The 15,167-nt window shown below is 33.3% G+C and overlaps 1 protein-coding gene across 6 annotated transcripts in view; it reads left to right on the forward strand.

Moving 5' to 3' along the window:
• Positions 1 to 15,167, forward strand: part of LOC145668895 (solute carrier family 2, facilitated glucose transporter member 1-like) — a 206,793-nt gene that overhangs the window by 185,045 nt on the left and 6,581 nt on the right. For all 6 annotated transcript variants that reach the window (XM_081737160.1, XM_081737161.1, XM_081737162.1 and 3 more), the window contains 3 exons: positions 9,809 to 10,159; positions 11,412 to 11,625; positions 13,790 to 13,977. In XM_081737160.1, the coding sequence (XP_081593286.1) occupies positions 9,809 to 10,159; positions 11,412 to 11,625; positions 13,790 to 13,977 (753 nt within the window). The remainder of the gene's footprint in view (positions 1 to 9,808; positions 10,160 to 11,411; positions 11,626 to 13,789; positions 13,978 to 15,167) is intronic.

The raw sequence follows: 15,167 nt of genomic DNA on the forward strand, positions 1-15,167 counted from the left end.
AGTTTTACGATGCAGTAACATGTTTGTTTATTAAAAGGAAATGAATGTACAGTTGTAAAGCTACTTTCTTTTATTGTTACAATCACCTTCAACGTGACGGCGGAAAAAAACGAGGAGGTTTTATTTTCCTGTACATTTTTAACTGAGAGTTTCTCTTCCTTCTCTAATTGCCTAACGATGACATTCTCTACAATTGAAAGATTTCTTTTTGTTTATTTGTTTGTTAGAGAACTCATTTCATTGGTGTAAATGAGTGAAATAAAAAAAATAAATAAATAAATAAAAACATTAAACAAATCGTGAATATCGGCAAGGGCTTTTGTAGAAGTTGGCATGATTTTTATGAAATTGCAGCTATGACAATTTTTCTTTCTATTTCTAGCATCTGGCATGTTAATATTGGGTAAACTTTACAATACACGCTCCAGCTGCGCATCGATAAATAAGGCCGCTTAAAAAGGGTATAATAGAGTAGGGTAGGGTAGAGTAAGATAGGGATAAATAGGGTAGGGATAGGAACGGGTTAGCTTAAGGTTAGGAAAGTTTTTATCCATTTTCGTAAAATTAATACAGTGTAATTTCTCGTTTCTGAGTGATTTCAAAATTATTTAAATCTCACTCGTTTCTAGCGGACATTGTAAAGTTAACCCTTAATACAGTCCTTTAATTTGATTTGATTCCATTTATTAAACTTTCTCTAGACCATATTACATATACTTTTGTACAAAATGGTATAGAATTCGTCAATGCTTGCAGTTACTAGCTAATATATATACACAAGGAGCAATTTAATAAATTTTTAAAATTACACAGTGGGCTGCTTAGATATTTATCTACTGTATAGAACATGGTATTAGAAATTTGCGCACTATATCGACATGCATTAATTGTACTAAACTCTAAACGTGTTTTACTTTGTGGACCCAATTAACAAAGCATCTAAATGTAATTTTTAATCACATTGTGGTTTAGAGTTCCTATATTTTTGGTACAAAGACAAAATCAATAAAATTCACGCTATTCTTCCAATTAGTTGAATTTAATTCGTAACCTAACTACAAATATGCACAGACTATCAAGATAAGTTACGATTTCGTTTTCATATGCTAATGAAACGAAATATTACCAATGCTAATGAAACGAATAAATTATTATCAGTGGAAATCTCAATGTTGCAAAATCGTGTCTTTTTTTTAACTTTCTGATTTTCAACCTAATGATTATTTCCAAAATTTTTTTTTCTTATTTTATTTAACTTCTTATGTAACAGAACTTGGTCTATATTCAAGGTCACCTTTTTGTCCTTCTGTTCCATTATATACATGTAGAGGTTCGTTTTTCTATTGAAACATAATGGTAACATATGGTTGAGGGTCTATTATACTGTATTACACGTATTGATGGTGTATAGTGTGAAGCAACTCATCTCGAATAATGTATATCATCTGTGCTATCAAAACATCTGGAAATATGTGATTGTATGTAGTTACATATGTTCATATAAGAGATTGCTGGTACTTCAAATAATCACAATGCTTGTTTTAACTACTATGTGTAGTATTACCAAGATTTAAACCCTGCGGATTATATTTTCCTTGTTCTTGCAAGATTAGATGTTAGGTATGCAACAAATTTACAAAATGCGCAATTTGCTCAGTGTTTACTATCCGTATAATAATATGATTGAAAAGCATAAATTAAAACAAAGTCCCTGACACGTAAGGCAGATAAGTGTAGTCTTACTTCCACTTTTAAGTTGACTGACGTTGTTACATGTTTGAAGAAGGCAAGGGCTTTCGTATTTGAAGATTGGAGGTCAATCAAGGCTCACCTAACCCAACTGCCAGTATCCACCCTTACTGCTCAACCAATAGGAAAGTGGAACAATTCCTTCCCAAGATAAATATATGATTTCTGTAGATTAACCTATTTCACAGATTTTAAATAACGTAAAAATTGGTATAATATAACAACTGGGTCTCCTAGAATCTAGCACTTCTTTTAAAAAGTACCATTAACCATTAAGCCTACTATACGTCCCGTAAAATACGAGACAGACCCGATTTTCGCGTTCCCATCAATTTAGTCGGGACAGGTAATTGTCCCGTATTTTAGTCCCGTCCCATTTCTGCTTTCAGTGTCAGCTTATCGATATCAACATCAGCAAGATGTAACGTTCAGTGTTTAAGAAAAGAAAATTATGTTTCGTACAGCATATGATTAAGAAAAGAAAATTATGTTTCGTACAATATATGATTAAAATTTCATGTACTAATTTCTTTGTATGAAAACCCCATTATCATCATTTTTTTGTAGGGACAAGGGGAGCACTCGCTCAGTGGTAGAGCGTTCACATCTGGTGCATGGGGTTCTTCGTTCAATCTCAACTAGCGTCAAGGAGAAATGCCGTGTGCGTGGGTTTTTTCGGGGTTCTCCCGTTTCTCCCACTTCCTTAAATAACAGATTTAGGCAGCATTTTCAAATAAAAAAATCTCATGTAAATGCAAAACACTTCCTGAGATAAGATTACACTACAGCTTGTTCGTTACTTCTTTGTATCCATTTCAAATAATGCAGTGAAAATGTTTCCAAAAAATGTATTGTTTGTAAAGTTTGGGAGGGGGACATCGAAGGTGTCCCGTATTCTCATGAAAAAAATATGGCAGGCTTATTAACCATGTAAAAATTCACATTATTGAAAATAACTTCTTTTAACTCTACCTTTCGTATTATTTATAAAACTGCTAAAATAATTTTTATCAGTTCATGTCACACGATTATTCATTGAATATAGTATAATTAAATATAGTGAAATGGTTGTATACACAAGTAGCTCACTTCTGCCACTATATACAATACATTAAAGTAATGATTCCAACGCTCTCGCTTGCATTTGTCGAGTAGCCAAATACCTTCTCTGAAAATAGACGCAACACCGCCACCATTCGATGTTACAATTTGCGGTATTGGCAATCTTAACTGTTTCTCACTTACGTCACTATGCTCGCATGTACATTCCTTTTACCATACTGTACTCATACCAAATCTCAGAACTACGGGGATCATGTAGGCTATTACAAAATAAGTCGCGTGACATTTATATGCATAACCTTTTGAACTAATTACGCTGTTAAAAAGTACATTAAATAAATAAATAAATAAAAACATCAGTAATGTCTGTAAAACACCTTGTTTTAACCTCGAAGGAACGTAATGAGGTGTTGAGTTTCCGTAAGTTAGGAGAATGGTAAAAGGAAACCTGAAAATACTTCCTGTTTAAAATTCGTCCTCTGTTGTATAGCTGTTACATTCATGAAATTCTTTATATCTGTGGGCAGATAAGTTTACTCTAAGATCCAATGAGCGTGGGATAAGCATGGTCATACCGCTTTTAGTCCGGAAAGGCAGTTAGTTTCTGCTGACCCAGACAGTTTGTGAAAAAATACTACCTTGGCGTGAGAAGTGTTAAGACTTAGTGGGTACTTTCTCACAGACACATAAACAGATCGCCAGACACATTAGCGTGACGCGTTCACATTCATTTCATTAACATATTCAACAGGCAAAGGAAAAAGTATCCGGCCATTTAAGATATAGATTACTTCTTGTAGTGATGGGTATTGTAGCCTCACAATGATTGATCAAGGCAAGCAGGATTTTTAAGAAAACAAATTACAATAAACCCGGATGTAAAAGAAGTCTACATAGCGGGGCAGTAACAGCACAATGACCTAACCTTCAGAGAAAGAGAGAGACAAGAAACGTATACTTTCCCGCCTTTGCAAGCCAAGGTTCGGCAATTATCATGCATTGATAAAGCTTTTGCTTGTTTCGTTCATGGTTAAATTCAATGGAAAATAAATTAAAATAATAGTCATTATCACACTACTTAATTTAGGAACGTATTAATTAATGTTTAGGGATAGTCATAATAAAATAAATTAATTCCTTATTTAGGATCATCAAGGCTGTCACTAAACATTGCTCAATTAAGTCAATGGCCCAGTCGTAGTAACTTTTTACACCAGTAACTGTTACAGTTTGGAATTATCTTCAGTTGCAAATCAACGTAGGTAGGACACTCAGTAGACGGTTGGCTAATCGTAGGATCGGAACACCAAATATGTGTCTTCGGTTGCAGGCCCGTAGCCAGCCCGAAAATGTAAGGAAAGGGGGGGGGGGTCCGATCACAAAATATTATAGTTCATCACCATATTATAGTTCATTTGCAAGTCTACTGTGAAAATTTTATAGGGGACCAGTAACAATTTTGAAGGGGGGGGTAGACCCCCTGGATATGGGCCTCTTTGGTTGTCTAATTTGTATAACCTTAAATACATATCTCAATGAAATATACGTTAATACATAGATGATTTAAGAGTATCATTTAGTTATTTTTTTTTTTTTAAATTCAAAACCAGTAAGCTAAAATATATTGAAAAGTATAGCAAGTAATGTACAAACTTATATACTAAATTATTGGTCAAAATTTACGATATGTTTTAAAATTATAGATCATTGGAAATAATAACTATAATAAAAGTATACGTTTATTAGAAATAATATTAATTGAATTATATTGATATATAATTTGTATTAGTGCAAAATTTCCAGTTGGAGAACAACGCTTTAAGGTTGTTTCGTTTACATGCTATCAGAAAACAGTTTATCAGTCTCTGGCCTGTTGTTTCTCTCCCCCAAGGGTCTTTGCTAACTTCCTGCTCCAGTGTTTCACGCAATTCATCGTTGGTGGTCGAGTTGATAATAGCTTCACTACTCTTTCCCGTTTGCAAGAGGTCATCAATCACTACTCGTTATGTTATACGTTTCTTTTACCTGATTAGGCTCTATTGCACTTTATGGGCAATTTAACCAGTCTATAATAAGTAAATTGTTGCTATTAAAACAAGCTGTAAACATTACATAATAGATGTAGATCAGATGATAAACGATGTTTCTATAGTTTATATGATAATGAGAAATTTCAGCAATATATCTATAATTTTATACAAGGTTGAGTCGTAAGTATTTCAATATTTCCACAACCCAAACAGCAGGTGCGCGTATACTCCGTGATCGACCCTACGTACAAAGTGAAACTGGCCCAAGAGGTCGTGTGGCTGTTTAAACAATAGCATATATTGGTTTGATGGCTTGGGCTACCACTAACTTTCATAACAGCTGTAAATTTATTATTATTATTATTATTATTATTATTATTATTATTATTATTATTATTATTATTATTATTATTATTATTATTATTATTATTATTATTATTATTGAAAGATAGTTTCCACGTCATTATACAGTCTTCAAAACAACAGAAAACCTTAGCGCATACCGTACTTTCATTTTATCAAGTAGATAAACATGATTTACTCATTGGAAAGACTTATTTTATCTTATTAGTTATTACGGAAAAAGGATCGTACATTTCTACTTTCATTTGCTGCGTAAAATGTCCCTACATTTTGTTTTGGATAGCTGGTAACTCTACTCATTAGAGTAAATAGAAGATGTACAAGTAATAAAGATCGCTGAAATAGATAAGAAGCCTCAGTTTGTAAGATCCTTCGCAACGTAACGCAAATAAGCGGCAGGTAGTTATAACAGTTATGCCTACTATCGTAAAATACGGTAAAACAAAATCTGTTTTGCGTTAGCGCAAACCGCTACGGAACGAGGCTCACGATGTCCGAGACAATTTCCAGCGACCCCAAAATGCGCTTGCATTACCCGTATAACTTCCCTTTACCCTTCGCGCATGCCCAAGAAACCGATTACATTATAGGAAACTGGTGCTACCTGGCAGCCCGTTCGTTAGTTGCGGTTGGAGGTGAAGCGAAGGAGAATGCGCTCATAACTACACGATTCTCCTTGCTATAGTGAATAACTAGAGAACGTAGGTTTCTGCTGCGTTGCCAAATTGAAGAGCTCGTAAGAAGCGATACAGACTGCGTGCAAAGAAATTAGTGAATGTTTCTAAATACTTAAAGTCATCAGAAACTTGTATCATTGAAAGAAGATACCAAAGTGTAAAATTATCAATATAAATTAGTTTTTATTATTATACCTTTATTTTGTAATACTCTAGGGCTACGGCTGATAGTTCCGGTAGCACACAAAATACGCCACTGTGTTTAAAACGGATAATCCGTCAGTATAATCAATCAGTTCTTAGTACCTGTGACGATGAGTGTTCAACAACGTCTGATACGTGAACTATTATTGAATGTTATCGCACTCACACACAACGCTGCTGCAGAAGCCTAAAACATTTGTAATACGAAAGAGAAAAGTGCAGTAACCACAGTACAACCACTCATTGGTTCCAGAAATTTCGTGCAGATTGTAAAAATGTTGAATCAACCAAAGTCCCGCTACCCCAAAGGTAACAATTCTGAAGTAATAAGATACGCACTTGAGGAAAAATCCATCCACCAATTCACGAAGACTGTCAAACCGATTTAATATGTTCTAGTCTAGTCTAATGTGTCACCTTCAGGAACTCTAGGAAAACCATCACTGTGCCATGAGTTGACCCCATCTCAGGTCCAGAGGACAGCAGATGTGCGCCGACAACTGCTGCAAAAGCCGCAGATGTACATTTCGTAAAACGGATTGTCACATGAGACATTTTTTTTTCCGAAATCTAAATGTGCAAAAACAGCAGTGGATGAGCAAGGGCCAACTTGCAGAACCGATCGTCAAACAGAGCCGTTTCGTGCAGGAAGTAATGCTCTGTGTATGGTGGAACTACGTGGGGGTAATTCACTTCGAATTCTACCCCCCAAAATATGCTGCATTCGTGAACCGAAAGCGAACCCCTCCACAACAGGATAACGCAAAACCACACTTGGCATGAAAGACGCAACAAGAAATGTCCTATTTCAGTCCATGGTGGGCAACCTGAACCTTCAATATTTCACCAATTAGCAGACGGTGGAAACAGCAGTAACTGACTTCTTTACCTGTATGGACAGGACGCGATATCAACGTGAAATCGAGGAATTTTACGAAGGTGGCTGCAGACAGTCCATCACGGGGCTATACTTTGAATATTAACCTGGTTTCATTATACTGTAATAAATAGAGGTATGTTGTGTACCAGAATATTGCAAGACTTACGACTCACCATTGTAATTACACATTAAGACTTTTTTAAAAAATAAACTTTAACGTTCAATTGCATTGAAACAAATACCGCTTAAATTGAGAGAGGAACTAAATTGAAAGCACTTAAGTGAAAATAAATACGATATATAGTACATTTCTTTCCAGAATGGTTAAAAGGTCTATAGAATTAGTAGTATCAATGTTGTTTTTAAGAAATTAAGGATCTGAACACATTGTATGCACATCAATCTACAATATTAGAGTCTCAAACTGCGAATAGATCTTAAGTGTAAACTGGATTCAATTCCAGATGCCAGCAATTTTGTTTTCAAGTTAGTCGGTTTCATCTTACAAATGCCTGTAATGATACTCAGCTAGCTTCTCATATCACTTTTTCTGGGCTGTGTTCTTACCTTACCGAAGAACATTCATCTACCGAAATTGATTTTTTTTTAAAAAAAAGTAGAAATACGAATTAAACTTAAAAAAAAAAGGGAAAATGTGAGAACACTTGAGTGTTCAAGTATATAAACAAATAATACAGTATAATACTGTTTTATTTGTTTATGTTCTGGCTTTTCGTACTCTTTCAGTTGACAAAACATAAGTAAATGTCTTCTACTAAAAAATAAATAAAGAAAAGTGAAAAAGGAGTGTTGACAGATGTATTCATTAAGAAGAAAGAACAACAACAATAAATGAAGTCATTAACCAACTGAAGTTGATAATCTGGTTGTTTCAATTTTTAAGAAATAATGATAGTCTTGGCCTTGAAAAGAATCGCAATTTAATACTACCATAAAAAAAAGTTTTGAGACCATAAACATATTATATTGTATTACTACTATCGGGGTAGGTAAACACCGTTAGAACTTGAATAATATGTTACTTTTCTCTTTACTATTTTTGTTAATAGCATCTGCGTTTACGCTCGTATTACTGTCATTAGTATTACTTGATGCTTTAGCGATCTTTTATTAAACCATACACGTTCGCTTGATGCGAGAACTTCAAGAACAAGGTTACACATACTCTACACGTTTCCTTATTTTATATCGGTTGATAACAAATGCCAGGAAGTGAGTTTTTTTTTTTTTTATCCGTTTGCTCTTTGGGTTTCCCTACATTTAGAGATGTGACATACTTTATATGAGTGTGACTGAAGAGTAATTATTATAATTTTATATATTTATCATTTTCTTTAACTGCTTCCATAAATTCCATGCGTCTTCATTAGCCTTTGATAGCTGCTATTCCGAGTTCAATTTCAGATGAAATAGTTGAATAATTCCTATTTATCTCTATACAGCACCATCTTTCAGCAGTCAGTCTGTATCGTTGATGCTGATTGTAACTTCACTCCTCCTGTCCTCCGCAGACTGGAAGTCATCGTTAAAAAAAAAAAAAAAAAAAAAAAAAAAAAAAATCCTTATGTAATGGAAATTACCAAAACTAGATTAGAAATTTCTTTTCTTTCATTTTACTGTTAACACCTTTATCTTCGTAATTATATAATCTGTATTCTTATAAATTATCTTACTTAGTTGTAATACATGATTTACGCAAATCCATTAGCTACCATATTACTCGAGTTGTAATACACGATTTACTCAAATTCACTAGCTACCATATTACTCAAGACTTATTTAGCTGTAATACACGATTTACTCAAATCCACTAGCTACCATATTACTCAATACTTATTTAGCTGTAATACACGATTTACTCAAATCCACTAGCTACTATATTACTCAAGACTTACTTAGTTGTAATACATGATTTACTGAAATCCACTACCTACCATATTACTCAAGACTTATTTAGTTGTAATACACGAATTACTCAAATCCACTACCTACCATATTACTCAAGACTTACTTAGTTGTAATACACGAATTACTCAAATCAACTACCTACCATATTCCTCAAGACTTCTACACCTTTAATACAACTCGCACTTCTTCATAATACTGTTTATTTAGCTTGTTAAGCTTAGTACATACGATCATCAATACCTTTATGTTCTTTGTAATTAAAATCCAATCAACTTCCACTACATTATTAATACACAAACTCTTTAGACATTTCCCTAATGCATGTCTACTAATTCCACCATAAATACACAATACACCAAGTTCACAAGTTATCTAAACGTAAAACGAAGCAAAATATCACCTCGTTGAAAATCATAATTTAGCAGAGGTATAATAAATTAATCGTACAAGGCACGAAGGGCCTACTATTAAATATTAAATACAGTAAATGACATTCTAGGTGTAGATTGTAGCTCAGTTTTCTTGTATAAATAAAATTTGTAGTTGTAAAGTATCATCTGTAGCCGTTGGATGACAACACAAGCCTTCACGAAATTTCATGTGAATATTTTGATTGATAATGTTCAGTGATTCGTAGTTAAATTGGTGGTAACGTGTGAAATTTTTCAATGTTCATTACCGCAAAAAAGGTCACTCGCTAACACAGTAGTATATTACACCAGTTAGAAATTTTAGTCTTATATCAAGTTATAAAAATCCATATAGACAATTTAAATAGATTTTATTAATAAAGTTAACCAGTATTATCATTTCGAGCAATACAACAATAAACAAATAAAAATTATGAAAATAGATTTTGTCAGACATGACAATAAAGGTTGTTTTTAGTAAATTGAAGTATTGTTTCTTTGCAGCTCATTGAAGAATGGATTCGGGTCGTCGGTTACAACAGAACTGGAGAAGAATTTGACAAAAATCACGTGACAATGATCTGGGCTATGGCAGTTTCCATTTTCTGTGTTGGAGGTATGATTGGAGGCTGTGTTACGGGATACATTGCAGATAGATTTGGAAGAAAAGGTGGATTGCTTATTAACAACGTTCTTGTGGTAATTGCTGTTATTCTGGAAGGTGCATCTAAAGCAGCGAACTCGTATGAAATGATTATTGCAGGTCGTTTCTTCATTGGTATTAACTCAGGACTCAATGCGGGTCTAGCACCAATGTATCTTGCGGAGATTTCACCAGTTCACTTAAGAGGAGCCGTAAGTATATTATTATTATTATTATTATTATTATTATTATTATTATTATTATTATTATTATTATTATTATTATTATTATTATTATTATTATTATTATAATATTTGCAACTACGTGGTTAGTGTGTGGTTCAATTCCTGGTGGGGAGACTTGACTGTTGACCTAGTATCTTGACAAAAATTAGAAAACTATTTCGATTAAGAGATAGTAAATTCCGGTCTAGAAAGCCAGAAATAGCGTGATGGGATCCGTCATACTGACCACACAAGTCCCAACTAAAAGTCGCTTGGTTGACTACAGTCCTTCATGGATTGAAATTGGTTTAGTTATTATTAAAATAATTGTACAAATTCAGTGATTCTGCTTTTTTTGGAGTGCTAGTAACTTTAGAGGTCAAAAAAGTATGAATGCCAAAAATTTCTGCAAAAATACAAAATGGTTTAATGCATATAGAGTGCATGTGCTCAAATTTGTGTATAAACACATTGTAGTATAAGTTAGATTACTTCTGTACTTATGTATTAACATAATTTCAGATATAAATTTCTGCAATATGTAATAAAAAAAATAAGAAAGCAATATAAAATAAACTTAGATACCTTCATAAAGACGTCAAGGGGAAGCAGGAGTGGATAACATGGACCATAAACACTTCATTATATATCGTGGGTCTGTGAAGGTTTTTGGAGAAAAAATGGCACAATAATTCAATAAATCGACAGACACATTAATGCAGCTGTACTGTTGAAAGTTTCATTGGTCATATTAAAGTTGTAATTTGTTATATTAATAAAGTTCATAAGGAAATCGATTATATAATATAAATATAATAAATGTTACAACTTTAATATGCCGGTGAAGCTTCCATCGGTACAGCTGCAGTAATGTATCTGTCATTGATTTTTACAGCTTTAATATGCCGTTGAAGCTTTCATCGGTACAGCTGCATTAACGTATTTGTAATTTTCACTGAACTATTGGGCCATTAAAAAAAAAAATAAATAAATAAAAATAAAAATCATAGACCCGAGGTATATAATGAAAAGTGTTTATGACATAGTAAATCGAAGTTTTTACTCTATGCTCCTGTCCACTCTTTAGTATCCTGATTCAGTTTCTTACATATTTTATAGATTAACTTAACTATCTGTTAGGATATGACAGAGCTAAAGTAATCATAAGAAATATAATGAACCTCCATGTGGATTTAAAAACAATATATATGTATTTATGTATTCACTTTTTAAATTTCAGGTGGGCACTGTATATCAACTAGTCATTACAATATCCATATTGGTCTCACAAGTACTAGGTCTAGAATCTGTTCTTGGTACAGAAGACAAATGGCCTATTTTACTCTCGATAACAATCATTCCAGCCATATTCCAAATGGCAACGCTGCCTATTTGCCCAGAATCTCCAAAATACACATTGTTGAACAAGGGCAGGGAAATAGAAGCTCAGAGAGGTAGGTATATAAAAATATATAATAAATAAATAAATAAATAGATAAATAGAAAGTGTAATTGTCTTTTGAAAGTCTCAGACGTTTCCTTTTATGCATTTATAAGTGTATGCTTCAAAAGAAATATCGCAACTTTAAAAGATAAACGTGCTTTATATTTAACTTTTGAATCAAATTAGTAAAATTAGCGGAAATTTTAGTTATTAGTATGAAAACTAGTGGTACATACATACACAAGCAGAATCAAATTTTATGTCAGAAAACGGAAGATTCTTGCTATATCGGTAACATTAACATTCAGCAGTAATCAAAAAAATAAATATATATATACTGTATATAAATGAATCACTAACTATGTTTGTGACTTAATAACTCTTGAACCACCCGACCGATCTCGATCAAATTCTCAATAGGTGAGGTTCGGGCCTGGGATGGCTTTTATGATTTCACTTTGATGGTGCAACTTAGAGAGGGGAAGATATTTAAAAATGACCGATATTCAGGGTGTAGTCGAGGGTACACGATGGTACACGCCGTATACCCTCTGCTTAATCTTAGCCATTAGAGTGCACCTTCTGCTTCAAAGTGTATAGTACTTTCTACTTTTGTTCCGTTTATATTTATTTATTTAATTGTGTCATGACTTCAATGATAAAGTGACTATATCACCTTTTTTTCTCATATTCGTAACAGGTGTTCAAATATATGAGTCATGAAAAAAATCCGGCTCGATTTTTTTCTGTTCCTTCTCGGAGAGAGTTCGTTCCTTCCCCATACCTAAACTCATTTATGTTATTAATGGTGTGATTTAAATAAGGATTGTTATCAAGAAAATAGCATGAAATGCTTTTAGACTATAAAATCAGGGCTGGATTAACCTATCTGGAGGCACAGGGCCAGAAAAAATATGTGGCCCATGCTGACTTCTCCTAATACATTACTATGAAAGTACAGCAGGAAAGTTGATTCATATTTTTGGTCATATTTTATTTTAAAATGATGATTGTATCTTCATGATTCTTTTTAGTTAGTCAGATGAAATTTTGATCAGAGTGGAGGCCCTTGTCCACCTGAAGAGCCGGGACTATAGCCCCCCTAAGACCCCCCCTTAATCCGGCCATGTATAAAACAGTATTGTTATTTTAATTGAATTATAATTAATACATATGATTTACAATTGTTCATTAAAATGCCTTCAAGTCTCTTACGGCAATCATAGATGATCACAAAACAGCGTATACCCTCTGAAAATTTTAGGACTACAGCGCTGCCGATATTAGTATCGAATTCATTATTATCGGGGTAGCTTAGATGAACAGTGACACTTCCGACGCCGTTTCGATCCAAATTTAGCCTCGCAACTTGGAGGAGGCAGAGGGGGACATATATATTTAAAAATGATCGAAAAAGACCGATATCAGACAGAGCGCTTTAGTAATAGTAAAAAGTGACTGACTAACGGAACATATTACTAATATCTCTTATTTTATCGCAGCGAATCAGGTAATTGACGCTAGTAATAACAAAATAAAAGTTTTCAAATAAATTTTTTTCATCACGGCACTAGTTGAAATTTATCGTACTTACTACGTGTATTTAAAAAAAAAAAAAAAAATCAGAGCTCGGACATTAAAATTTACTTCATGACTAGGTTATTTTATATGATTTCTTGTTCTTGATTATGTGTGTATTTTATAAGAGCCGATAAAGAAATGCTGAAAGAACATTACTGTACTTAAAAAGTATAGACATAAAAATTGGCAGTGGCGGATCCAGGGGGGCGATCGGGGCGATTTCCCCCCAGAAGAGAAAACTTTTTTTTTTTTTAATTTTATATATAAATAAAACCCATCCCAGAGTTTGGAGTTCTTAAAAGTAGCTCTAAGTAGCAGTATTACAACCCCCCCCCCAGAAGTCCGTCCTGGATCCGCCCCTGTAAATTGGCATATTCATTATTCGTATCAATGTTACGTTGTTTATAATTTCAGGGACTTTCACCTGTCGTATTCATTAAAGCAATTAGATAAATCATCGAAATTATAAACAACGTATGGGGACACTGAATATAATGGAGAATTTATAATATCTAATACTGAAAGAGTTTTTCTGTAAATTTGAAGGGAAAAAATGTTAACATTAATTTTGATTTTGTTTTCCTTTTATTTAGCTTTAACTTGGTTGCGGGGCACCATTGAAGTCCACGATGAGATGGATGAAATGAGAAGCGAATACGAGGCCATGAAAATTATTCCCAAAACTACGCTCCGAGAAATGTTTACGAACCCTGCTCTTCGCATCCCCCTTGTTATCGCCATTGTTGTTATGATCAGTCAACAACTTTCAGGAATTAACGCTGTAAGTATTAGCGGGGGTTGAATTTTTATGCAATTTTGTATGAACAATATTTACACACACATATATATGAAAAATAAATTGTATAATTATTCATCACAAAACAATTAAATAAAAAATGTGGATCTTATAAATAAATTAGCCTTATAAATTTCTACACAATGCACAAACAATTGACTAGTCAATTTTCATTAAAAAAAAAAAAAAACTATGAAAGGGTTAGAGTAAATCATACAGTTCTTTCAGAGGACTCATTCGATTTTGATTTTGATTTCAAAGTGATTTTAGTTATACCTTTGAGTGCTAGATCAAATTGATTTTGTGCAAAGGTTCTTCCCATGCGTTCTGGGTCTTATCCACAACTGAACGAACTCGTCTCAAAATCCAAGTTTAATGTGGATAACTTAAGAGGCCTAATCACTACGAAATTAAAATACCGCTAATTTTACAGTAATTATGTAGTATCTTCAAATAGGTAACAGATAATCGAAATTTGGATCAAGAGCACGCTAGACAATATTATTTTGTATGACGTACCGTTATCACAAGTCACCAAGTAGCTTTCCGTTTGCAGCCATTTAATAACGCGAACATAAATGCCGATTTTCTAAATGGCTGGAAATCGAAAGCAGATAAGTGAGTCGTGATAACGGTATCACATGTAAAATAATATTGTCTAGCGAGATCTTGTCCCATTTCTCGAGTATCTTTTATCTACTTGAAGACATCACATAACTACTGTAAAATTAGCGGTATTTTAATTTCGTCGTGATTGGACCTCTTAAGAAAATCAACTGAAAAACAACTGTTTCGACAAATACCATATATAACTTGTTAATAATAATTAAGTTATATTTGGGGCTACTGTGGATTACCCTGAAATATTTTAATATAATATGTATACTGTCTCATTATGTATAGTACTGGTTAGAACTTACATGTCACATATTATTTAATTTATGAATAGAACAAAATGGGGTTCATTTGTATCTAGATCTTTCTTTCAAATGGCATAGTAAGTCAACAAATATAAACAATAGTGGAGTTCTTCATGTTTGTACAGCTAACGTACACACCTTCATCTCGGAAGACCCTGAGTTCAATTCCCAGTAAGAGTTCATATAGTTTAAATTCATCATTAAGCTATAAGTCCTCGTCTCATTTAGCTTCAGTGCCGAAAAAAATATGTTAAA

This window comes from Thermobia domestica, chromosome 13 (assembly GCF_964235325.1).
Source record: "Thermobia domestica chromosome 13, izTheDome1.hap1.1, whole genome shotgun sequence".
NCBI classification, from domain to species: Eukaryota; Metazoa; Arthropoda; class Insecta; order Zygentoma; family Lepismatidae; genus Thermobia; species Thermobia domestica.